This window comes from Haemaphysalis longicornis, unplaced genomic scaffold (genome assembly GCF_048455015.1).
Source record: "Haemaphysalis longicornis isolate Haplotype H1 unplaced genomic scaffold, Haemaphysalis longicornis Haplotype H1 scaffold_2, whole genome shotgun sequence".
In the NCBI taxonomy this organism is placed as follows: Eukaryota; Metazoa; Arthropoda; class Arachnida; order Ixodida; family Ixodidae; genus Haemaphysalis; species Haemaphysalis longicornis.
The window spans coordinates 225790024-225817462 of record NW_027526295.1 but is presented as its reverse complement, the minus strand read 5'-3'; the positions used below and the strand labels follow the sequence as shown (position 1 = coordinate 225817462).

At 46.3% G+C, this 27439-nt stretch overlaps 1 protein-coding gene across 10 annotated transcripts in view; it reads left to right on the top strand.

The window, feature by feature from the left end:
• Para (sodium voltage-gated channel paralytic) overlaps window positions 1–27439 on the top strand; it is a 376926-nt gene that overhangs the window by 291502 nt on the left and 57985 nt on the right. For all 10 annotated transcript variants that reach the window (XM_077699542.1, XM_077699543.1, XM_077699533.1 and 7 more), the window contains exons 2-6: window positions 20432–20896; window positions 23492–23697; window positions 25905–26033; window positions 26133–26224; window positions 27204–27401. In XM_077699542.1, coding sequence (XP_077555668.1) covers window positions 20537–20896; window positions 23492–23697; window positions 25905–26033; window positions 26133–26224; window positions 27204–27401 — 985 coding nt within the window. In that variant the 5' untranslated portion in view covers window positions 20432–20536. The remainder of the gene's footprint in view (window positions 1–20431; window positions 20897–23491; window positions 23698–25904; window positions 26034–26132; window positions 26225–27203; window positions 27402–27439) is intronic.

The following is a 27439-nucleotide window of genomic DNA, read 5'->3' as shown; positions in this document are numbered from 1 at the left end:
ATGAATGAATGAATGAATGAATGAATGAATGAATGAATGAATGAATGAATGAATGAATGAATGAATTGCAAGCGTTGGAAATAACTTAACAATTAAAATGAGTAAACATTTTTCACTCATCTGAAAATGTTCTAAGCTTATTTGTGTGTATTCTAATTGCTCTCAAGGTTCTCCTTAACTGGTTATCGTTCTCAATATGTTTGAAAGTAGTCGTCGGCGTCTTTCTTCGTTTTTAACTCTTAACTGTGTTCCCGTGGTTTTCGTGTGTGACTAAACGACGCTGAAATTCTAGTGGGGTCAAATGACAATACTGCGGACAGCGTGGAAAATCTGCTTACGCTTGCCCAACGAGAGTCTGCTGCTTGTGTTTACTAACTTCCGAGTTAAAGCAGGGGTGTAAAAGTACCAGGTTAGCTGAAGCGCGGTAATAAAGCATAAGGCAGCGCACTTTATATAAAAAAATTGCCGTAGTTCAATGCGTTTAAACCAAGCTCGTGCAGGAAGCGTGCAATGAAAGCGCGCACAATCATACTGCAAGACAGCACTCAGAAGCTGCCCAGCGCAGTCAGCATTGCAGGCGCGAACGCACAGCAAACTAGGATGCAGCCAGCGCCTGGCATTATTTTCGAATGGCACGCGGCCATGTTCCTTCTCCCTATCTCCCTCTGCGTAAACCTCCCCTTGAAACCAACGAGCTATTAGACGCGGTCACTCGGCGGAAGCCCGCTAGAAGCCGGGCTAAGCTTGAAGGTAATATTGACTCCACGATCCGTTTTTAAAGACGATAGTCTTTCTTCGGCTACTTGAACCCATAAATTTTGGTCTGTCTGTATGTCTGTTTGTCTGTCTGTCTGTCTGTCTGTCTGTCTGTGACTCGATTCAGCCACCCGGCCAAAGTGAAACTAAATCTGTACAATAGTCTTATATACTCACAGCCAAATCTAAACGTCTAAGCCCGGTGTTCGTGTTCATACCTGTGAACATTGTTGAACAAGAGCAAGACATTACGCAAATACAAGGCGGAAAATCAATACATAAGTGATATTTGCAGTGTTTATTTATTAAAATTTCATAAATGCTCGGTTTTTGCGATAGCAAATGAAATACTACATCAATTGCAGAAAATCGTGACCTGCTGTTGCGAGCGCTACTATAGCTCGTGGCGGCCTTTAAGCAATCAAATGACAACAGCAACGAAACGTTCCACGAGAAAGGTTCCACGTTCCGTTTGGAACGAACGTGGAGAAGGGCAATGTGGTTCTATAAACGTTGTAGTAACGCGACTCAATTCACGCGCGTCTCCGCCGTACAGCAGCGCTGGCATCGAGGCACCCGACTGGGAGCAGTGGAACGCGGTAAATTTAAATTGACTTGAGCAAACCTTTAGTGTGTTTACCTTGGGCGGAGCGCTACGGAAGAGGAAAAGCATGAGAGGTGAGCGGGAAAGCAAAGGGAGGCATTTAGTTGGCAAATGTCGCCAAAGACTATCGTCTTTTGACGACATTTGCAACGAAGGAGCAGATACGCAAGCAATTTTTTTGGTTTTGTGACTGAAATAATAGTTTTCCCTACGATTATAGGCAGCGAAGCATGGCCGTGGGGTATCGTTGGTGAATAGTATTCCTAGATATAAAAGTAAAAAGTTGTTTTTATTTAAGTCCTTCAAGACCTGTCCCGCATATAGTCGTTTGTCCTTGTTTGTAAACAGCATGAAATAAGGAAGATATTTAATCCCTTAGAAAAGTGTTGAAAAGTGGACAGTGGACGCGTACGCAAAAAGACTGCAAAGTGACAACCAAATGCAATGTCTCCAGGACTTCAGATGTAAAATCTAAAATAACAGCATTGACAGAAAACAATATTTACGCTTGAAACACAATTTGCTTATTGCTGCCCCTTTCATTCCCTGAATTGAACACGTGGCTTACTTAATAGCCATTAATGGGGCACTTTTCAAAAATACAGGCACAGTTAATCTCCGATTATTGCCTTTAAATGAGAATCATTTTGGCTTAGGAGAGTTATTTGCATAATTTCTTGTCGTTACTAGTAATTTATTTTAATTACCTGAGAGAATTACTTAAAATTACTTGATAAAATTGCCTGCCCGGTCTGCGTACGCAAAAACTTTGCATTAAAACTTCGTGCACACTCTAAATGACGCCGACGGGAATCTCAAGTTTCCGACAGCAGGCTTCCTGAGTAGTTAGAAAGCGTCTTATTGGTAGATAATTAGAGCTATAGAAAAAAAAACAGCGCTACAACGCTGCTCTTTGGGCCGTATCCCCGCAGCCTTTCAAACATTCTCACGGAGAACGACCTTGTGCTGCAGAGCAAACTCTCCAAATACAAAAAAAAAATATCCTGTCGGCATTACCATACAACATTCACATCTCAACAGAGCGTGTAAAAACAGTGCAGTTACCCGGAACGTGTGCGAATCGAAAACAAATGTCATCCCTTCCTAAAGAAAGTCGAAAGAAGCGCGAAAGATAAAAGTGCGCGCAACCTTCGCTGAAAAGGCAGTTCCAATCGATCGACACTCAATCCAATCCAATCCAATCGACATTCGACAATCCAATCGACACTCGAAATCCAATCGACACTCAAACCTTTAAAGACCCAAATCGCGAACGAATAACAAACCCATGCGACGATTATTCGCGCACTAAGTGAATGCGTCTACGAACGATCTAAATGCGTACCGATGTGCGGTTTATGAGATACAGGTATACTATTGCACTCCTTCTTTATGATCGATGCGTGTGTTGCCTCATCTAAAACCGTTCGTTTTTCGCGATTTTCGAGTAACCATTTTGACACAATGAAAGCCCGGTGTCACGCACGCGCCGTGTGTCCAAAAATCTTATCAGAGCTTTTCGGTCAACCAAACGGCCTATGGGGAAATGCCTTAGTTTTTTGACAGATTGATTTGATTCATTGATTGTAGGGTTTAACGCGCCGACGCAACGCAGGCGATGAAGCGCGCCGCAGTGGAGGGCTCTGGATTACTTTTGACCACCTGGAGATCTTTAACGTGCGCCGAAATCTCGTGCACGCGGTTTTTTTTTTTTTTTGCTTTTCGCTTCCATCACAAAAGCGGCCGCCGCGGCCAAGAATCGAACCCGTGACCTCGTGCTCAGCAGCGCAACGCCTTAGCCACTGAGACACCGCAGCGAGTAGTTTATTGACGGAACTTCATCGATTCCACTACAAAAGCTTTCGATTCTTTTTGTGCGCTTAATATGAACCTTATGGAATACCAACTAGCCCGAACGCAAGCCCTTCTTCAATTAATAGACAGCTTTGTCGTCGCATCCCCGTCACTACAAAGCAGATGCTGTTTCTATTTTGTAACATGACACGTTTCCAGCTGATCTATAGGCGATCAAAAACGTACACGTAATCGTTGCTGCAGAATTACAGCCTCGTAGTGTTAATCCAGCTGCGTTTTTTCGCCCACTCGCAACTGGCTCCATGGAGATCGAGTGCTTCCACTCAGACGTTAAGTGCCGCGTCCCCTCCCACGCCTCACGACTCTACTGGGCGTCGAGAGGTCGTCTGGCGGCACGCGCGACGCTCCGATGCGAAAGGGGCTTCAGCTTGTTTTGTGCTCGACGCTGAAGGACTCTAGGCGAAACGGGGGGTTCAACCTAAAACTCGGCACTGAGCTTTCGATTTCCTCCAGCTAGAATTAAAGCACTGCGTTTTTTTTTCTTTTTTTTTTTTTTTTTTTTACAAGCCGGTTCATGTGTAAAGCGCTCGAACGAGAAGCGAGGGGAGACTCGATTAAGTGACGACTAGCGACCCGCGATTAGCTGAACGATCGGACAGAAAAAGCCTCTTTTTCTTTTTACACCCTCTATTCGCGAGAAGGTCGTTCCATTTACGGGAAATAGCCGTTGCGAGGGAAGTGTAAGAAACCTGGAAACGACGCAGTATTGGTAGGCTGCCAGAGGAGGGGTGTGGTCAGATAACTTCCTGCTCTTGGAAAATATTAAGGGACGAACTCGTATGATTGTAGTTAAATGCGTTCGGCTTGGGAGAATTACGCGTGGAACTATGTAGAATTACATGAAAGTGCCCGTAACTATACTTAAAATTTCTTAGAATAACTTCGAAGTACATAGATACATCGAGGTTAAATACTTCACATAGTTAGTTGTGTGCATGTGTGTGTGTGCGTGTTTTGTATACGCAAGCGGCAGCTTGCGTATACAGAACACGCGCAGCCAGGCCGATGAAACCAAAACTAGTCGGCGAATGATGCTTCGAATTCAAATTACCAGTACACTGGCAAGGCATTCCTGAAGATATGAGGTACAGTCATAGACGAATGAGGCGCGAACACAAAACAATAGGACAGACCAAGAAAAGCGTGAGATCATGCCACGTGAATATCGATTGTTGGTATGGTTCGGTTGTATGTAGTCTGAGGTAATGGCGAACTTTGTTTTCGTAACTGATCCGAACAATGACTGTCCGTGCTTGGAGAGAAATCGCGCAATTAGTGTGTTCACGTTACGATTTCCCCGTTCGCGTTTCATTTGCGCTTCACCGTTTTTCTTGCACAGCATTCCGTGCTTCTCTCTTTGTCCCATGTTTGTAAGCGTTTTGCCTATAGTGAATCTCCACCGACTCATTCAGCTCGTAGTCCTTCGAAACGTATAAACGGTACGCAACACGCTTTACTACATGTCTGAGGAAATATTTAGGACTCTTGCCGACGCTGGTGATTAAAACTGTGGAAGGTTAAATTTGTGGCTACAACTGGTGCACCGTGGTTTACAGCGCTTGTTACGTATACAATGCGGCTGCCCCTTTGTTACTCTTAGGATGTAAAAACAGCCATGAAAAGTTTGTCTCCCAGTAGAATTCCAGTACTCTCACTGAAGTACCAGTGCACAAATTTCTGCTACAACTGCAGAGCTCGTTTTAAGCCACTGTCATAACATAGAATTACTGCAGAACCACACGCTTTGTCCTACCGTTTATTATTCAACTAATGGGGGGAGGGGGGTGCTGAAGGGAGCAATGATTGATTGCAGGGCTCCTCGGTGAAGCTGCAGATAAATTGAATGAAAATGTTAATGACATCTCTTTAAAAGGTGTACTACTCTCCAAAAACCGGAATAATTCCTTTATTATGCAACCCGACGTTTATTTCGCCGCAAACAAGTGCTCCATATATCAGATACAGATTAGTAAAGCTAAACGGGATAACCTGTCCACTACTTACCTGTTAGTTTGTTCTGGTGCTGCAATGTTCGTCTGTGAAAATGTTGGCTAACCTGCAATATTTGGAGGCGACTTCTTTTTTAAAAGGATGTTCTCCAACGCATCCGCATTTTTTAATGACCCGCATGAGTTCCCAGCATACTGGGGCGACAAAAACTTCTATTTACTGTTCGCAAGTTATAGCGCCCTCTGTAGTAACACTTGTGTATTAATATGAGTTACGGCTGCTCGAATTTTGTATGCACGGGCCCCTCGGCACGACTTGATCTACAGTTGAGCCGCGAAAAACGGTGAAACGTCGTCACCTGTTATTGTGCTGTTAACCTCTGACGTGCATGCATGCGCGTATTCACGCGTTTTCCGGGTTTCGTATATTGTTTTATGCTTCATATTAACTTGCTTGCCGACACCTCAAGGTGGCATTCCTGCATTGCTCCAATGACCAGGGGTGACTTCTTGAGCTGCCCTTCAAGGCCCCATGAATACAAAATACAAAAAACTAGCCCTAGGTAGCATGAAAGATGCTTACACCGACAAAACACGAGAAATACGGAGAAACTTTCAAACTTCGCGCTTCAGTGACGTATTATGGACAGGAGTTATTATTTGAGGGATTCGATCAAATGGAATCAGAGGCCCCAGGACAATCACCCAGTCATTGATGATTGATTGTGGGGGTTTAACGCGCCGACGCAACGCAGGCGATGAGGCGCGCCGTAGTGGAGGGCTCCGGATTAATTTTGACCACCTGGGGATGTTTAACGTGCGCCGAAATCTCGTACACACGGGCGTTTTTGCTTTTCGCCTCCATCTAAAAAGCGGCCGCCGCGGCCGGGAAACGAACCCGCGACCTCGTGCTCAGCAGCGCAAATCACCCAGTCATGCTTCCTGGCGATGACTTTTGTCGACGACCGCAATCACACAAGATCATGTGACGTCCGATATAGGACGTCGTCAGAAAGTGGCTGGGGAGTCGAAACTGCTTCATCTGTGAATATTCGGGCGCAGCCCTTTGGTGGCTGTCTCTGGGCTGATCGACTTTGCCGTCGTCGTTACCGAGTGAACGATGGCAAGACCGTCGAGTGAAAGAAAAATCGAATGATAAAAAAAGCAAAGGAGGAGAGTGTCGCGAAATTGGGAGGGAAGGGCAGTTCGCCATGGCGGCGCGAGCCAGTGCTTTGCGAAAGTGTGCGGTGGGGGAGGGCAGGCGGCAGTGTGCTGCGCCCGCACGAGGCGCTCGACGGCGCGATGCTCGGGGAAAACGTGAGGGGGGCGTGCGTGTGACAATGATGTGCGTTCGCTTCCTAAAACGCGGGCCACGGGGCCTTCCTGAGAAGCACTTCGCGCCGCCGACGCAGAGGCTCAGCAAGGCTGCCGTCGAAAGAACCCACGAGTGAGTGCTGCCTCAGCGCACTGCTGCTGCGCCCAAATATCGCATTAGGGAGTATCGTAACCGCCAGCCTTTTTTTTTTTTTCATTATTTGTTATAAGTTTGCGATGAAGTTGATATCACTGTTATCGGGACAAAGCAGTCTTTTTGCTGCTTTTACTGCGAAGCAGCATACCTCTACCCGCCAAGGGTTTTGTCGCGACCGTCGGCGTCAACAGAAAACTACCGCGAACAAGTAAAAGAAACTACTGGCACCTCCAGGAATCGAACCTGGAACCGATTAGAGTAACAGAGCAACGGCCCGTCGTCTTACCGTCTCAGCTACGCCCACACGAGGACACAGGGGGACAGACGGTGCACTCAACGACCACAGTGGCGGGTCACCTCCCGCGCTCGTTCGGAGCCCTCGTGTGAAGTGCAAACCGCATTATTTATGATAACGTCGTTCACGTGGTTTGCAATAGCGGCGAACTGAAAAGCGTCTGGAGAGGTGGAGGGCGCTCCTTGGCGGCGGCGCATGAAACAAGAATGAGGGGGGTATGAAAATCTATGAGGGGGAGGCAGGAGGACATATGCCGCCATAGCCGCGCGTGCCGCCCTCCCCCTCCCCCTTCTCCAGACGCTCCTCTCCGCTTTCTTTCTGCCGTCGCTGCTGCGTTCGGTCGTCTCTGGTTTCACTCTTTGTAGAGCCACGTGTGTGGATTCAAGGTACGTCGCATGGGTAATCTTTGCGGGTGTAGCTTGCAGCTTCGTAGATTACACCTTCACAGCGTGGATTGGAACCAATTTTTTTAATGGACCGCACTTGTATTTTGTCTTCATGACCTCTTTAAACCCCGCTCCTCCGCCTTTCCGTTCGTCCCTCTGCCCGTCTCCCCTACTTGAACTAACCCTAACATTTGGCTAGCGAGCGATTAGTGCTGGCCGTTAAGCGTGGTCCCCCAACCAAAGAGAAACACGCCAATTTACCCGTTACCCGCTAACAACAAAACCGTTTCTTCACGTGCGTTCCGCAACCAACAAAAAGGGGGGGCGGCTGTTGCGCATGAGGAGGACACGCGACATCGCGCATCGGGACGGACTCCGGTTCCACGGGCGTGCAATGCAAGCAGGGGGATTTGCGTTCGCAGCGCTCGTGTGCAGCTCGCCGCGTCGTCGGCGGCGTATCTGGAGCTGCCAAAGCTCCTTATCTCGGCGCTCCCGTCGTAATACTGTGAGAGGCTCGAGAGCTTAGGCCGGGCGCAGCGGGGATTCGCAGAACGCGATCCTCGTAGCTAGACTAAGAGTCCGCCTTTCGGAGCCTGCCGTAGCGAAGCACACCACCAAGCCGGCAATCACACGTTAATACGCCCAACTGCTGGACTCTGTCAATTGTTTCTTTCTTGCGGAGCTCTCTTTTTTTTTTCTTTTATTACGCAACTTGGGAGGCATGTTCCCTGGCACGTGGTCGCGAATAATTGTTATGCCGGTGAAAACTTCGAAAACAGATTCTTTTGTATTTTCCTTTCTCTATTTTTAACTGAATAAAGTACTCTATTCCCTGAACGTCATTGCATAAGGCACAATACAATCTGAAAACTTCCTGGCTGTGCGAAATCTGGGGCTAAGTTATGTCAAAAAAGAGTGGAAGATTGAATAGAACGTCAGTATAAAGCGTCACTTCGCCGGTAGGCGTGTTTAATAATTTATTGCGTGCGGCATAATGTAAGAAAGAACTGGTTGATTTCTCTGCCATAGGAATCGGTAAAACACGAAATTGAAATCTGCAGCTGACCATGATTTGCGGGTACGCGGCTGTCTTGTGGGTGAGCTTGGCGAGCGACGTCCTGCTGCCGGGTAGCTTCTGCAAAGGTGTACTGGCGTCATTTCGGCGACGGATACGACGTCGGTGAAATCTTAGTGTATACCGGCGTGAAACGCGTTCGTGTTAAAATATAAAAACCCGAAAACGAAACCTAAGTATAACGTACTCTTTAGTATTAAAGGTTGCTTCCCCGCAAGCAGACCTTGTGTGCAGGGGTGCACCCCTTACAGGCCGCTTGCTCCGTTGTACTGGCGTCACTTCCGTGACGGATATGACGTCAGCGAAATATTTGTGTATCCGAGAATAAAACACTTTCGTGTTAAAAATTGACCGAAGTATTGTTATAGTTTAAGGACAATATTCGTAATAAAAATGACTTCTCAAACGGTGCGGGTGCTTTTCAAGAAAATTATGATGCTTGGTTCATTTCGGTGTGCCTGCCCTGCTCAAAGTCAGGTCGCGTCTTGGAAGAGGATGTCTTCAGTTCAACTTTTGATGACAATAAGGATGTCTCTTGCAGTGCAAAAGGTTTTAATCGCTGGATCTTCATATCGTCATCGGTTAAACTGCTACGCTCTTCCTAATTTTATTTCTGATCCGCTGGAGAAGCTGTGGATCTCAGAGACGTAGAGTTAACTGCATGGTGGTTCACGGTAAGCACAAACGAAAGAAAGGAAGATGGCGCAGTAAAAGCCACAGTAGACAGCTGTCCGAGTTGTTAACTACTCAATTACATTATTGTTTGTTGCGTTGTTTTTATCACAAACAAAAGCAAGCTCCGCACGAAGTTTTGGGAGTGCTCCCGTTTGAGCATACTTATTCGTTAGCGTTTTTAGGGGGATCTTCTTAAAACTGTTCTATACAGTTCTCACTAATTACACTCGCGTAAAAAAAATTACTGGCTTAAAATGACCTAACATGAATCCAATGGAAGTACATTTAAAGCCAACGGAATCTATTCGTTCTCAACGAGTGATTTTTTTTCTGTCGGTTTTAGCAGCGTTTACAATCAAAACGTCAAAAAACGTGGCTGTATAGCCATAAAGTAGGATCTAACTTTCTTCCGTGCATCGTATTTTATTCCCACAAACACCCTTCGCTTGTAGTTAGAAGACCCAACTCTTATTCAGCAGCCTTAAAGGGACCCTGCAACACTTTCAATAAGCGATTTCACTCTTTCCTTCGTGTCTGGAACCACTGCGAAAGCTATAGTTATCGCTTGCACGGAGCGGCACTGCGTGATTTGCTCGTCGCACCAGATACGCCTTCGATTTCTGCTTTGTTTTCGTAGCTTTATTTTTAAAGGTGCTATCGAAACGTGTTCATTGCTGCAACTGAAGGAAAACCGGCCAACAGCCGCCCACATGGCCTTAGTGACGTAATTCGAGCCGTCGAAGAACGTCAAGATCGCGAAAGATAGAAAAATCTTTTGAGCGAGTTTACAAGTTATCTGATGGGCATAGAGCAGCAATTTTTGGCTGAGGTACTTTGCGACCCCCTAATCTAATGTATTGGGTGCATTGGGTGACTACATTCTGCAAGCATTTAAGATTTCAAAAAAAAAGTGAAAAAAGTGTTGCAGGGTCCCTTTAACATTCTGTCTGGTCCGTAGTCAATCCTACAGAAGCTCGCAAAGCAAGGACCACAGTTTACCTCCTTCGCTCTCCAGTCAACCCTGGCTGCATCTGTATCTATGGTCTTTCGAACATCCATTTTCTGCCTGTGCCAAGCCGCAGTGTCCGGCACTTCGACCACGCAGTTAACGATCATGCTGCAGCGCTGCAGGTCAATGAATACCGCGCTGGCGGCGGATAGGTTTACCGAAGCACAGATGCGTCAACGAACCCCTTTAATTAACAGGACCCCACTTCTCCTGAGGCGCACTGGCCGTAACGTAATTCGGCATTTGTATATCCCGCGTATTGCTACGCCACCTCTTTCCTAAGTAATTTCTCGGAACGGCCCGCGCACCATCCACGACTGATAAATCGAAGAAGCCCCCGCTGCGTTTCCCAATAGCTTCGATGATCAGAGGTCGCCGACGGGGCAAACGTTTGGGACCTTTACTGAACTTTCGCCACTCCATCCCCACCCCCACCCCCCCCCCTCGTTATTGTTATATACCCTCTCGAATCTCTTCCACGGTCGAAGATTCGAGATAATTGAAAATCAAGAAAAAACGTCTGGCAGGCAACATTTTTCAGGGGGTGTACAGGGGGGATAAAAAGAAATGCGAACAACAAGCGCACTGCCTCCGACGCATGCTGCGCCATCTGGCTGCAAAATCAGTAAACTACACGCATGCGCACTTCTTCCAGAGCGTGTGAGAATGGGCCTACATTTATGGGAAATGCGTGGTCCAAAGGCGACGCCGTCGTTTACTTTGAGACGCCTTTTTACGCTGCGTCGCCACTGAGCAGGATGATCGTTGGAGGGCATCATGCTAGCTGCAATCAGCCTGCTGCGCGCTTGGCTCCGCAGTGTAGTAGATAACAGGATGCTCAGTGGCTACATACCATAAAAAGACGCCTCAAAGTGAATGATCGGCGTCGCTTCTTTATCAACCATTTCCCCTAACAGTACGTCCCACTCTCAAACGCTCTGAAAGAACTACGCATGCGCGTAGTTTACTGGCAGTGCATCAGGATGGTGCGGCATGCGTCGGAGGCTCTGTGCTCCGTTGTTCGTATTTCTTTTAATTCCCCCTGTACGCTCATCCCCCCCCCTCATTTTTTAGACCGTTCACTGTTGCCGTAATTGTTCTTGAAGGGATCCTGCAACACTTTTTAAAACTTTTTTTAGAACTTAAACGATTGCAGAGCGTAGTCAACCAACACATCAAGTACTTGGGGTCACGAAGTACCCCAGCCAAAAATTACTGCTCTGTGCCCATCAGATAACTTAGAAACTTGCTCAGAATATTTTTCTCTTTTTCTTGGTCTTGGCGTTCTTCGAGAGCTGGAATTACGTCATTACAGTAATGTAGCGTCTATTTGCCGGCTTTCCTTCAGTTGCAGCCATGAACGCATTCAAGAGCCACTTCAAAAAGAAAGCCGCAAAAGCAAAGCGGAAATGGAAGGCGTTTCTGCTGTTACGAGCAAATCACGCCGTGCCGCTCTGTGCTGGCGACAACTGTGGCTTTCGCACTACTTCCAGGCGCGAAGGAAGGAGTTAAAGCGAATATCGGAAGTGTTGCAGAGCCCCTTTAAGATCTGTTAGTCCTTCTCTTCTGGAAACACAGGGCTGCCACTACCACAACGAGTGTTACAGAAGTCTCAAGCACCCAAGGCGCTACTGTGTGCCGTGAAAAATTTCCTAGAATGTCCCACCTAATATGAAGGAAAACGCAGGCGTTGGTGCCAAAAACCCTTATTCTAAAACGTGTAACGAAACAGGTATAAGCGGGAAGCATATAGATCGTGTAAGGATAATTATTCGAGAAAACATGCGCGCGAAATTTATCGTAATACGACAGTTCCAGGGCTACAAAGGGCATAGCAATGAAGGGCAAGGATTTAATGTTATCCACCTTTGCTTTATCGAAAGGTCTTACGATTTAAAGACACTGGAATGCATTTTTAGGTCTCGGCATGTATACGCGAATATGCTTGTGGGAGCTCAGTCGTCACCTAAAAGTGGCTTACAGAGCCCATACAATTATCGGTATTTTAGAAAAAAAGAGCCTTACACTCAAAATAAAGAAATTGCGCATTTAGGCTGGCCTACAGGGAAGCTGCTGGCTTCGACAGAATTGGTCATTTTGGCTGTGCGTATGAAAAATGCACAGTGAAGAATGAAACTTCAAAACGCGAACTATATCATCCAGCATGCCTTTTTCAGAGGGGCTGTAATTTACTATCGTTTAAAATTTCCTGCGCAAAAACACTTTATTTAATGACTTAAAATAGTTTCATTTGGTTGCAACCCCCCCCCCCCCCCTAAAAAAAAACTGTATTAGACCATTGTTCACAAAAGTCAGTGTGGTGTTGCCCATTTTTAAGTGAAAAACGTTATTATTACTGTAGAATCAACAACAATCCAGCGCACCATAATTGATAGGGTAGGCACGGCAAACCCATCCCGTGTGGGAAACCCAACCCATCACCCCAGAACAAGCGCTTGAAGAAATGTCACGAGTAACCGAGTCGTTGTTAACTTAGATGTTGAGTGCGTGCGTGAGGTGGGCGGTGTCATCCTCTAAAAGCAGCATTCCCAAGTGCAAGTGACCTTTGCTCCTCAGGTGAGCCTTTAACTACAATGTTTAGTATTAAGGGCAACCCCCCTCTCCTTTTTTAACATGAGTGGATTAAACACCTAAACCGCCCTATAGCAACCATAATTTATTCCAATAAACGAGCGTTTCGTCCCTGTGTTACGACTGAGAATGCAACCATGTGCACCGATGTAAACTGTGCCACTTAACATCGCTTAGTTCTTTTTATAGTGTCTTTAAAAATGAAGCGGAAACTACAATACAAATGACTAAAATCTCCGATATTCTAGTGTGCGTTTACAAGCGACCCGTGAAACGTCAATATGTTCCCAGTGTTACAGAAAAGAATCAAACATAGTGGCAAAACTGTAGGCACCGGTTTTCTTGGTGTCTCGTTTTGTTTAAGACGTACGTTGCTTACAGACTTTTTTCTTGAACGTTCACGCTCAAAATGAAAACCGGGCCTAAAAGAGAGCAAATCTTTATTCATCGTGCTGCTCCTGAATCCGAGAATATCCGGTTCCCTACGCACCGGAGAGAAAATAGAACGCGACGAGCGAAAACAAAAGGGGGAAAAGCACGCTGTTCTGCGGCCAGCCGCACGCGCCACGCTTGACGTCACACCGCCACCCGATCTCGTCCGATCTCGCCGCTGCACGAGAGCCCCGGGCAGACGGCGACCTCGCAGGCGCAGCCACTGCGCCAACGGCGCGACGACTGCTCACTGCCGACGAGTACCCGTACTCCCAACGCGACCTCGACCGCGCGGCACCTTTCGGAGGAGCACTGCGCATGCGCCAGTTTTTTGCCCCCCGCTCCCCACCCTTCTCCTTCGCTGTGCTTCCCCAGTGTATCCTTTTTCCCCCTCCCCTCTCATCCCTTTCTACCCTGGCGCCTGCGGGAGCTTGGGTGCCTCTTCCTCTCTCCCGGCACTCACCTTTCCCTCAGGCCGATTGTCCCATTTCTCCCTCCAGCGGGCAGTTTACGCATTCGGCGCTGCCTCTCTCTCTACGAAAGTCTCTCACTTTCGAAACGGAGAAGACCTTCCTTTTTTTTCGCTGACATGCGCGCAGTCTGACAGCATTTTCCTGTACATGCATGCGCCTTTAATGAAATAAATTAGAGAGGGGAGAAAAGGAAGCGACGAAAAACGAAGCCACTGGAAGTGTATTTCTGCCCATACCTTTCTGTCCTTGTCCTCAGGCGTCCGAGTAATCCCTTTAATTCCTCCTACTGACACCGACAAGAACGACAGCGTTGCCTTCAGAAAAGCCTTCATCGAAATCGTCGCTCCGGTGTCGCCCCCTGCCCTTTGCCTTTTTCCCCTCTCCCAGCCCTCTCCCTTCTCCTTCGGGACAAGCCGATGCCCTTGCGCCGTTTCCGCTTGATCGCCAGCGAAAAGCGATAGCGATGGATAGGAACGGGGCTTTTGTACGCTTACTCTGTGTGCGCCATCTTGTGTTTTTGTTTTTCGTTATTCATTCACCTCGTTACCTTGAACAACCAGACCAGGCCCGGATTTGATCCGGCGCTGTGCCTCCGTTGCGAGCATCAGCCCCGCGTTGTCTTCGCGCTGTCTGTCTACTCCAGGTCGCCCGGTCATCTCGCAAGACGAAAGCAATTTCCTGCAATGACCGACGCGCTTTCACCGCGTCAACATGCTCGGGCAGTCCGGAGCGAGGCACGGGGTGATTGGTCGCGAGAACAAGGAGCACTATTCGGTGACTCACGCCAGCACTGTCAATCCTTTCAGCGTGTGCACGTCCGTAATACAGCCTCTCTGTTGGCTAAAGCTGTGCGAGGCGTGTTTGGGCGGGGTCTTCGTTTCTGCGAGATTCGTGTGGATAACAGTGCGGTTAAAGGGCCGCACCGTACTCGACACAACTGCACCTGCTTGTGCTATAGAGGCTCTGAACAAGGATTGTAATTTACATAAAATTGTGAGCTTGGTTGTATGATCTAACATAAGATCGACTTGTGGAACTGATAACACGTTATTGTTATGTCATTGAACAATAATTAGGTCAGCATGAATAATTCAACCAGCTTTTTCAACGCTTAATCTTGGGTTATGTATTAGAAAAGATGCATGCAGTTAAATATGCAAGTAAATATATAAACAAATAGACCTAAGTAGAGTCGCATAAAGAATGAAGTCTACGATTTGTACCAAAGATAATATTGGTCTAATAGCAGTGTATGACAATACAAAGCAATACGTTGAAACACTTTGAAACACTTACTGTGAGCGTCTTTGTAACTGAAAAAAATCCCCGTAAATTTTTATACAACCTTTAATATTAAAAGTATTTTCCTAGCCTGTTGGTCACATAAAAAGTAGGTGAATGACAAGAATACACTAGAACAATTTTGAGAATTTACGTAAACACTTACTTATAAATGCAGTGTACACTGCATTTATAAGTAAGCGTTTACGTAAATGCTCAAAATTGTTTAACCGTAAATGCTCAAAATTACATTTCTCGATGTAATTAATGTATGTTGTGCATTCCGGGGATCCAGTTGATTGATGTTATTTTTTGACGCAGCCACTTGGCGGCGTGAAATACTTTGAAAAAATAAGCAACATGTTTTTTTTCGCTGTCGTAAATATAGCGCCGTCTATGTTTAGCGTCACTAGCCCTCAGTACGTCGCTGCCGCGAGCTGGGACGCCTGCTGCTCTAGACAGCCACGAATTGAGTCCTAGCAGATGATAACAGCTTATGAAAACCTGCAGCCATTATTTATTTCTGTCTACACGCACGTACAGCCACTGCGCCTTTCTTTGTCGAATTTCTGAGGCAAGCTGTTTTTAAGCATTCTCTGCTCGTTTCCATTCCTCTTCGCCTGCCGCGGGATCCCGTAGTTACGCGCCAACTGCTGCTTCAGTACACTACATGGCACTGACGTCATGTGCCAAGTGCGGCTTCACTGCACTGCGCGGCGATGGACCTCCCCGAATCGTCCGTGGACTGCCCAAAACGCGATCCGGCGCTTGATTTTCCTATGTATTCCTATGGGTCTTCCTGTCAGAACGCAGTCCTTGGACTGCCCGTGGGCCGTCCAGGACCGGTAAATCGAGGATGCCCAATGGTTTCACTGGCGATGACGTCACCAAGAGTGACGCCATAACAGGAAGTGACATCACTTACTGTGATGACGTCACTGGTGACATCAGTTTTATGTAACGCCGTGACACATTGAGCTGTACTCACGCGGAGGAGGTAATAAATCCGCTTTCCCATCACGCCGTGCATCACGTGACTGACATGACACGCCTTCAGGTGTAACTTGTAGGTGGCAGGCGGCGAAAACTCTAGCGGCAACGCAGTGATGGGGGATAGCTTGTTCGAGCTACGCAAACAATACCGGCTTCGGCGGAGATTTAGATGGAGAAATGGATAACGTGCCCTTTCTCACTTCCGACTGGTGACATCGCGCACATCACCTTCCTGACGGAATCCACTCTGTAAATAGCGCTTTATGGGTGGGGAAACAGGGTATATCGATAACGTTCACTTTATTGTAAAGTTACTTTCCGCTATATAGTTGGCTTTGCTACTAAAGATATTCATTTATGAACACATGCTCACACATGGAGTACTTCACCGGACCATTTACTCGAAACGCGTAAGGTGAAGTGTAGAGAAATGTGACAGCGTACGACTTTGTGCATGGAAGGGCCAGCATAGCAGCTTTCGCCACAAGATGGTTACTATTCGCTGCTGAACTTCGTAAAACTGTAGCTCTCTAGTTCCTAATTTTAAATTTCGCGTCTCTGACCGTCAGACAATGCTGCTTACTGTATACTGGACGATGAAGGTGACGCCACAATTTTGATGGTTTCGGCTTTGCTTCCGGCTGATTTCCTTCGCCGGCGAATATCCCTGGCGGATCCCTCTCACGCGCGAATACGACGAAGGCCATAGCGATGACTATTTTGGCGTTAACGCACAATTTTTCTCAAGTGCGGTGTTCAGCAAGACAGCTCCCACCTTTAAAAAATTTGGCGGCGTATTCGCTCACTTCGTTGCAAATGTCAACTAAAGACGATAGTCGTCTGGCGCCCCTGCCAAGTAAACGACTTCCTTCCCTTTCCCGCTCACTTCTCATGCTGTTCCTCTCCCGTCTCACTCCTCCCAAGATAATCACGCTAGGGGTTTTCTCAAATTTAAATTTACCGCGCTCCACTGCTCTACGCCGAATGCCTCGATGCCAGCGCCGCCGTACGGCGGAGACGCGCGTGAAACGAGGCACCTTACTTACTCCACGTGCGTTCCAAGCAGAACGTAAAAACTATCTAGTGGAAGCTCGTTAGTGCTGCCTTCTGATTTTTAAAAATTCTGCTAGGGAAACAGCGGGCGACGCTTTCCTATTTTTCTGGACATATTTTTCATTAAATCAGTCATCCGTGTTTTTTTATAAAGAAAACACCGCGAATATCACTTACGTATTGATGTCTTGCCCCAGATAAGCGTAGTATTTTGTTCCGGCTCAACAATGTTGACAACTATGAACATTGCCACCGGACTTGGCCGTTTAGATTTGGCTGTGGGTATGTAAACCTGTTGTGCAGCATCTGTTCCACTTTGGTCGGGGGGCTGAATCGAGGGAAGCACAGCAGCGCCGTGGACAATAATGTAAAGAGCCTTTGGTGCGGTGGACCTTGTTTTTTGTGAACTTGCGTGCTTTTCACTTCGTTTCTTCTGTAGTACATTGCGTATATCCTGTGCCCTGTCGACCCATGTAGTAGCTAACTACAGCGGGTCCTAGCTGTAACTAGTTTTAATAAATTCTCTTTTTGACAGACAGACATGCAGACAGACAAAAATTTTCACGTTAAGGTAGCCCAAGAAAGACAATCGCCTTTAAAAATTATGTCCCGTCAGGGGGCATTTCAGCCCGCTTTTTCGGCGTCTTTTTTTAGCACCTGTTATAGGGGCTTCACCTGGTGCTTGTAAGTTTTGCAGGCAAAGCACGCTTTACAGGAACATACGTTGAGTTTCTTAGTAAACGCAATTTTACTGCTTTCCTAACATAGATTATAGCATACCGTATGCACCGGGCGTACCAGGACTCGATTGGGCATGTTCGCATTCGTTCCGGAGACGAGTGGCCCTGCTCGCCGCGCGCGCGAGCGCATGCGCAGTCAGGCCCCGTACACACGGTAAGCTAAAACTCTCTAGTATTTGCAACCACAAAAAGCCTCAGAATGAAAAACCTTAAGACACCAAAAAAGATACTTTTTAACGAGGATTTAGAGTCAGTCAGGAAGGTAAAGGGTTCAGCGATACTGGTGCATTCAGTAATTGGCTGCGCTGTTGTGTCAAGTCTTTCCGTTCTCACAACGCATGGTGCACGTGAGATATTCCTTGTCGCAGATTAGCAAGTTCCAGGTTGATCAGGCCACCAACATTACCACGTTGTGAAGCACTAGAACTTTGTCCCTCGCCCAGTACAGCCAACTTAAGTTTACGTTTGGGTGTACGCTGTCAAAATGCTACGAGGCTTTTTTAACACGAAAGTGTTTTATTCCCGGATACACGAAGATTTCGCTGGCGTCATATCTGTCACGGAAGTGACGCCAGTACAATGAAGCAATCGGCTTGTAAAGGGTGCACCCCTGCACACAGGGTCTTCGTGCGGGGAAGCAACCTTTAGTACTAAGGAGTACGTTATACTTATGATTGTTCGTTTTCTGGTTTTATACTTTAACACGAAAGTGTTTTATGCCGCGATACCCCAGTATTTCACTGACGTCATATCAGTCACGGAAATGACGCTAGTACACCTCTTCCGAAGCGAACCGAAAGCAGGACGTCGCTCGCCAAGCACACCCACAAGACAGCCGCCGACCCCCAAATCATGCGCAGCTGCAGATTTCGCTGCACATTTCACTTTCGTGTTTTACTGGTCCCTATGACAGAGGAATCAACCACAGCTTTTTTTGGCGATCGCAATGTAGGTGCGAGTAGAAAAGGAATGGTGGTACAAACCCACGACCACTCAAACGCATTGCAAGCACTTAGAAAGAAGTCCTCGTAGATCTCTGCACAAAAATATTAGATTTCCACTTTAAGTGCTTCTAAGTGTGCCTTCGTTAGCCAGAGCTGTAAAATGTCTCTCGAAAGGCCGCAGGCGTCTTCACGGACACGTTTAATCGCAGAATTTAATAAATTCACGCCTCCAATGAAAAGCTTTTTCGCTTGTACAATACCCAGCAAATGAAATACGAACACAAAAATATGTATCAGAACACGCAAATAGAGCTATTTCTTTCCATACAAGTCAAAATGACGCGTGACTTTTAACAAAAAACAAAGTCCGGAAATGTGGCTTTCCGAATATACCAATAGTGCGCCATTATTAGACGGCAACGAACAGCATTTTTCAGTTTTGCGCTTTCTGATTCATATTTTCGTGTTCGCGTTTCATTTTCCGCGTATTGTATTGTACGTTTGCATAGGTCACGAAGTTACACAACCTCAGCTTTCTTCGGGCTGAGGCAGCTTCTTTCGTGCTTCATTGGTGTGCATGGCCGTTAGCTGGACGACATCTGAATAGTATGAATTTAGAATGAACGAATTCTAAAGCTGTAGTACTGCTGATAAGGCAAGCAGGCGACTTCAAAGATAACAATGGAAAGTTGAGCGCATAATAAAAAATCAAAATGCTCTATATGGTACTGTATTTCGCGACGTCTTGTTTCCGTGTGTCGCTACAAATTGCGCCCGGTTCTTGGAATTGCTTGGTGTACTATCTGAAATGTTCGAACACGTGACCCTTTTTCTCTATATTTAAACAAAACACCTGCCCCAATCTCTGGAGGTGCTGCGAAATTTCTCTCAAGGTTATGAGCGGAACAAAGTAGTATCTGTCTCCGAAAGATTGTGAATTTGATTTATTTTGTTTTTCTTTTGCTTTTGTTCTCAGTGCGGTGGAACGTTGCGAGAAGGTGGGTAAAAATAAGGTAACACCACGAACAAGTAGTAGCGTGGTATTCGCAAGGAACAAAGGAAGAATGTGAGAGTGTCCATGGGATCATCACTCCTTGCTCAGTTAAGTCGTCGAGTCGGGTCGCTGAGTTTCGTGCTCCTAATTTTCGTGTTGCTGAGCGTATGGTGTAGGGAAACACGCAGTTTCCTTCGCTTTTATTTCTTCTTCCTTCCATTACCATGACTAAGAGCCTTGGCCGAGCGCCCTTGTTGGGCCTCTAACGACGCTTAACGTTAAGCGACCTTAGCGTTGAGCCTAACGACGTACCAAGCAACGTCCAACTCATTGCACGTCAAGCTGCGCGTACCAGTTGACGACGTTTGAGCTCAAAGCGTGGCGTTAAGCCTAATTAGGCCTAGCGTCAGACCGTGGCACACCCCTGTCCCCTTTCCCTATGCTGCCCCGGCAGTTTGCCTGGTTATATTGCGAACTTCTCACCATCGCTCTATTCCCCTTAGCCACATGACGCGTCACAGCCGATGGGGTCGTCAGGCCACCGCATACCCGCTTTCGCCGAAAATAGGAGTTTTGACAGCTGGTTCCTGGCTTCACTTTGCGGATACGCCGATTTGGGGACGGCGCGTTTTTGGATAACTGAACCAATAACCCGTGAGTGATGCCCACGTATCAATATGTGCTTTCAAAGCGTGCCATTTAATTGTGGAGAGATAGTACGTGGCGTGGAGATGGTCCCGTCGTGGACTGACCATTGGAATGTCGCAGTGATACAGTGACGAATGAAGTGGTGGCACTGGTTGCTGACGTCCTCCTTCCCTTGTGCTTGCGCAGGCGTAGCGGCCGCGGCGGCAGCGGCAGCGGCGGCGACCAAGGAGGAGGAGGAGGAGGAGGGGGAGGCGGAGGCGGCGGGGCTTCCCCGGCGGGCGGCCCGCAGCGATGATGCCCGGCGAGTCGTCGGCCGCCGCGGCGCCGTCGCACGAGGGAGCCCCCCGCGAGCCGGAGGAGGCCGTCGACGAGCCTGTCCAGCTGTTCCGGCCCTTCACGCGCGAGTCCCTAGCCGCCCAAGAAGCGCGCATCGCCGAGGACGCCGCCCGAAAGGCGCTCATCGCGCAGCGCATCGAGGAGGGCATCCCGGCCGGGGGCGACGACTACGTCCACCACCCGAGGGAGCCCAGGGAGGCAGACCCGGACCTCGAGGCCGGAGGACCGCTGCCCAAGCGCATTATCAACGACTTCCCTCCCGAGCTCATCGCCACGCCCATCGAAGACATCGACAAGTTCTACGAGAACAAGAGGGTGCGCAACGCCCGTCTCTTTTAGTCTGTGCTGCAGACGCGTCAGCAGGTTTCAACAAAACGGAGGTCCCTCTTGCAAGGACCTTACTCGATACGTTATTACAGCCACTCACAAAAACAAAGAAAGACGTGCGAGGTTTTCCACATATGCCATTCTTCTAACTGGCTGCAGTAGGCATTAGAATAAGTCTAAAAGAGCGAACCTGCTTTGATTATGTGATGCTCAAATAACCATCATCCGACGCGTCCTGTGGTTATCATACCATTTGCGCAGTTGTCCTGGTCTGCTAGTTCTTAGCTTGACAGGTTACCAAAGCTTCTAAATGATTGTTTTGGGCGCTTTGAGTGAGCTGTGATGGATAGCTATACAGTTGGTCAACGCACTCAATTATTTCACGGTAACTCCGACTCGTCTGCGGTTCGCTCTGCAGTCTCAGGCTAAGAGGATCGTACAAGTCACCCCGCCCGCATAGTAGAATGCGCTGTCGTACCGGCGGTCGAGGCTGTTTTGCAAAAAGTACACAAACCAGTGAAACATCTGCGTTGTTGAGTTTAGGCATCAGCGTTGTTGTTGTACAGTCGGTAAAACGCTTGTCTATAACAGCAATTTCAACTTCAACCACCTACATCCCAAAACTGCCGAAACATACTCGTTCCAAACATGTCGGAGGCAAAAGCGAAGGGCTAAGACTTCATAATTCCGCAGTGGTTTTATTGAAATCCCGCTCCGGCGGGGCTGGAGAGGGCTGAAAGTACGAAAGCTGTGTTATAGACAAGCCTTTTACCGGCTGTACATACTCGTTCGGAATCAACACTGATGCTGCTGGGTGTTCCTGCATCCCTTGTGTTATTTTGTTATTGGCTTACGTTCAAATATGCCGTGCCGTATGCACAAACGTGACTTGTTTGTCGCAACTACGTAAAAATGCAAACATGCAGTCTATTTTGAGAGGTACAATGTAAAGTAGCTGGTGACGTAAAATGGGCCCAGACGCCGTCAAATCGGCCGGCAGCCCTTCTTCCGCTAGCCCGTCTGCATTACCCTGCAGATGAAAATCAACATTGGTGAATAGCTTCTCATAAGCGCCTTCACATGCCGTATCCAACCTTGCGCAATAAACCAAGCCTAATTGAAAGGCTGCAATTTATTTAGACCATGTTGGAATCTTCAGCATGCGCCACTTTCTAGCACATTATTTTGCAAATAATCTAGCCCACCAACCACGTACGTTCCATCGAGCGGAACTTTATCAGACGCAAAGGGTCTGCGTTCGATCGTCCTAAGTAACCTGCCATTGTAAGTAACCTGCTATTAGTAAGTAACCATTGTAAGTAACCTGCTACAATGGCAGCTAATAACCTGCCATTGTATACTTGTGCGAAGGCTGCACATTATTTTACGACATAAATCAGCCGCTAAAACCCTTTGTCCAAAAAGTATTCTTTTGCAAAATCTTTCAAACAGTATCATAGTGCATTTAGAGCCGGAAGGCGCACGTCACCACGGCGATAACAGCGAGTTCTTTTTTTTTTTTTAACCTGTTGGGTATGTGTTACACACATCCCAACAGGTTGCCACCTGCCCGTTTTTTGACCGGCCCGACCGGTTTTTTTTCGACAGCAGGCCGATTGTCTTTGACTTTGACCATCGTGCCGCGATTATTTTTTGCGTTTTAAAGCATTTTTGAGATGGAGGGGGACCAAGTGGAGGAACAATTAACACAACGAAATGCCGCCGCCGCGGCCAGGTGGCATAGCATTGCGCGTGTAGAAATAGTTTAAAGCAACGGCTAGGGTGCCAAAGGGGATAGCCACATCATCATCATCATCATCACGTACATATGAATATTAAATAGATTATGTCACATGCATCGCATACTTTTTTTTTTTACTTTCGTTTGGTGGATTCAGATTCAAAGAGGAGCTTTTAATGGACGAAGTATGTGCAGTTACTTTTCGGTGCAGCCCATTCAGAGCAATATCCAAAAAATCAGTCACTTTCAGTACAAACGTCATGTTGATTTCGCGCTAGGAAAACGCTACAATACATTGCATTGCAGGCCAAGACAACAGCGTCCTTTATTTTCAACACAAATTAAACCGTGTATTTACCACGCCCCCCCCCCCCCCCCCCCCTTCCGAAAGGCCGGGTTTGTTGGGTTTTTTTTTGTTATTGTTTTTTGATTTGTTTTTTGCGGGGAAAGGCGGCAACCCTATAGTTCATACCACAAGCTAGATGCAGCACTGTGGAGGCTACATTGTTGTCAACAGCCCGCCCCCTCAGGGCGCCTAACTCACCGCGAAGGAAGCGACAAAAGGCTCCGGGGCCTTGCGGTTCCACTTACCGAGAGGAGAGAAGGGAATGTCCTTTCAGGACCCCCTTCACGGCGAGTTGGCGCCCTCAGTGGACGCACTGTTGACAACAACGTAGCCTCCACAGTGCTGCAGCTAGCTTGTGGTATGAACTATAGATGCGTGCTACTTTCCGGTCACTCACTCATAATTTTCCGGGTGTGCTGAGTTGTCTCTGCCTTGTGTATAATTGGGGAACAAATGGTGCTTTTGCTTCACTGCCATCCCTTCTTTCTCCCCGCAGACGTTTGTGGTCGTGAGCAAGAGCAAAGATATATTTCGGTTCAGCTCGACCAAGGCGCTGTTTCTGCTAAGCCCCTTCAACCCGGTCAGGAGACTGGCCATCTGCATCCTAGTGCACCCACTTTTCAGCTTCTTTGTCATCGTAACCATTCTCGTCAACTGCGTCCTCATGACCATGCCCAGCAACGACAAAATTGAACAAACGGAGTGAGTGTGCGCACAACTTTGCCGCCCTTTTCTCGCACTCACATGGAGCGCCCGGAAAAGTTGCGTGCAGTAAAATTACGCTCAAATCAAATCAAACTAAGTTCATTTTTCCATGCAATTTCAGCCAGAGAAAGGTTTTCGCACACAAGGGTCCCAAAGTCATACGACTGCGATGGGACCTTTGATAAATAATGCAAAATATGCTGCAATTAAATATATATACCGCAGTGGTACAAATTAAGCTACAACACGGTTAAATCGTACTGCGGCAAACAATACAAATGTAATAATTTATAACCTAACAGAGTGTTATAACCCGTACAGGATAATAATATCAGAGAGTTTTAGCAGTCTGTCTGTTCCGTCGGTTACGTTGTTACCGGGTTTACCGGGACCCGTCTGCGCTTGCGCGTGCGGAAGGGCGAGGAGGCGGGGACATGGCGAAGGCAGGCCCGCGGAACTTATCTCCCTACCGCGACGAATGCCCAAGTGCCCAGACGGGTCCAGGTAAACACGCTCGTTACGTACACGACGGAACAGACGGACTGCTTAAACTCTGTATTAGCTGCTGTTGCAGGCGCGTACATTAAAGTAAGCCTCAAATGATGTTGCCGATGTTTGCTTATCTTAATAGAGGTGAGCGAATATTAGAAACTGCGATACTTTGCGAATAGTGTCGCTATTCGAGTTGAATTGCTGCACAGCTTTACAGTTCGAAGCACTTAAAGTTTTCGGTTATTCAAGTTTTTAAAATAATATAGCGTTAAAAGCTTCACCGCACAACGTGCTTTTTCTGGGGTCGGCTTTTTTGCACAACGGTAGAGCTGTGCAGAAAAGCCTGACACGTGAAAGCCTCACGCGAAACAAATGCATGCTATTTGTGGTGTATGTTAGCTGTAGAGGAAGGCTACTTGTATAAAATTTATAAGTTGAAAAGTGGCACAATATTGAAAAGTGGCCCTCATGCCACTTCCAATATAGTGGCATGAGTGAGGAATCGAGTTATTACTTGCTGGCAACGCCTAAGTATGGGCTTACCATTACTAGCACGCTTAGCCATTCTTCAATTACTGGAGGAACTGCAATACCAATCATGTATACTTCTGTATTCCGAGGATCTTGAGGAACCCTCATTTCTTGATGGCAATGTATGCCAAATCTTTTTTCCACTGCTTTATCATCTTGTCTTAATCTTACATTTTTAATTTGGGTACCATTTTCTCATCACAGATGTGCCACTCCTGTCTGCCTAAGTTAACTTTTTTGTGGCTATGGTTTTACAGCTATACGAGCTAAAGCGAAAATATTTGTATTCAAAACTATTTGCCGTCAGTTTTTACTATTCGCACTTTAAAATATTCGATTCGTTGTCGTAATATGTTTGCACACCTATAATTACCTACTTTAATCTAGATAAGGCTCACTAATCTTAGTAATGCTGGCTCCTATTACTATATATGTATATATATATATATATATATATATATATATATATATATATATATATATATATATATATATATATATATATATATATATATATATATATATATATATATATATATATATATATATATATATATATATATATATATATATAACTTCTTACTATAAATATTTCACAACATTGCCTGTTCTTTACTTTCTGTACACAAATTATTTTCTTATCAGCATAACTGCCGCAGCAATTTGAAAATAATAGCCGTCTTGAGCCAAAGAAAAGATTTAGTAATGGTGTTCAATGCATGTGATACCCTATGAATGTAATTCCCCAGTTGACTTGTGCTGTTCACCAGAAGCTTGCCTAAGTCATGTGACCGCTCTCATTTCATGCTGCCCTTACATGCGACTACAGAGAGTGAAATTACTCGTTGATACGATTGTGTACCTGGTTTTTCATATAGCCGTCAATAGTGATAGCAGCAAATGTGAAATAACCTTTTTCTATACCGGTGTAATCGTGTGCAATAACCAAATTTTCACTGCAGCAACATGCAGCATGCATAGTTACATGTGCGAGCAACAAAACAATCTTAAACAACAAAAGGTGAACATTTTCTACGTGTAACTTGCACCGTGCATATTGAAAAAAAAAAATGGTAGTGCACAGGCCTTTGGCCTAACTGTATTAAAGCTAGCTCACTTTAGCAACCGAGTCACAGAAGTCTGGTGAATTCATAAACTGATCTTTATTCATTCTTTTTCAGGACAATATTCACCACAATCTACACGTTTGAATCGTTTATTAAAATGATGGCTCGAGGATTTATTCTAGAACAATTTACATATCTTCGAGATCCATGGAATTGGTTGGATTTTATTGTTATATCTTTAGCGTAAGTATGCTCTTCATTAAGCTTTACCACTCTGAAGTGTGCCCTTTCAAGCAAATTTTCACACATGTGCGCTTTTTTTTCCCACTTTTTATGTTGCAGGTATGTTACAATGTTTGTTAATTTGGGGAACCTGAGCGCCTTGCGAACCTTTCGTGTTCTTAGAGCCTTGAAAACCGTAGCCATAGTTCCTGGTAAGTCTGCCTTATTTTTTGCTTCTGTCATTTCTATCCTGTGCCAATCCAACCATAATTAGCATCTATTGCATTTGTGGAAATCATTTTGACATTAAAAGCACACCAATTAGAGAAACAACTAATCAAAACAAAATACCAAAACCAATGCAGAACCAAATAATGTAACGTGGCATAAAATAATTACAGGCAGGATTAATATCTCATGATTGTCTTCCAATGCAAAGCATTCTTTTGTGGGGGAATTAGTGCAGGTGTGTGTGTGTGTGCGCGTGTGCGTGCGTACGGGTGCCAGAAACCCATGTAGACAGCCCTTTAAACTAGAATTAGTAGTCAAACAATGCTTCCCATGAAATTTATGGAAGCTTTATTGTGCTGACAAAGACCAGGAAGAACAGAATGTGTTGATCAATGTTAATTACAGCAGGCAGTGTTAAGCTGCACAACCCAGTTAGTCGCGATATTGCAATGCCCACTTTACAGGGATGTCAGTTACGTGGCTCGCATCTGGCTGATGTGGCCCATGTGCGGTTACTTTAAATTGTTTTCGTAGCAACCAATTCAATGCAAATTTCTGACTAAAAGAACGGCGCTAGCATAAGTTATGTACTTGCATTTAGCGTCAAATCTGCTAACAGTTTCCTTCATGCTGATTAATGTTGGAACGTATGAGCCTCACCACCAGTGCTAGTTGCTCGGAATAGTCTTGCCCATATAGTATATACTTCGTGTTCATGTTCTCCGTTCAAGAAGAAATGCATTTTGCCACAGTATACGGTCCCCCTTGAGCTAAAAATTTCACTTGCTGCCTTCGTGTTGCTAACATGATCTTTATTAGTCACCTATAGGCTTTTGTTTCGTGGGCAAATCTTTTATCTCCTGAACCACCAGCAATGTTTAGCAGCAATGCTTTCCAGCAGCCCCTCATTGTCCTGACGCGGGGTTCTCTTGCACCCTTGTTTTCGCCCCTTTTTGCCAGGTCTCAAGACCATCGTAGGAGCCGTGATAGAGTCTGTGAAGAACCTCAGGGATGTGATCATTTTGACAATGTTCTCACTGTCGGTTTTTGCCTTACTGGGGTTGCAAATCTACATGGGGGTACTAACGCAAAAGTGCGTATTAATACCTCCATCCAACCTCTCCAATGCTGAATATGCAAGTTTCATCGAGAATGAAAGTAAGTCTGCTGGGTCAAGCATGCTTTTCAATCCTTGA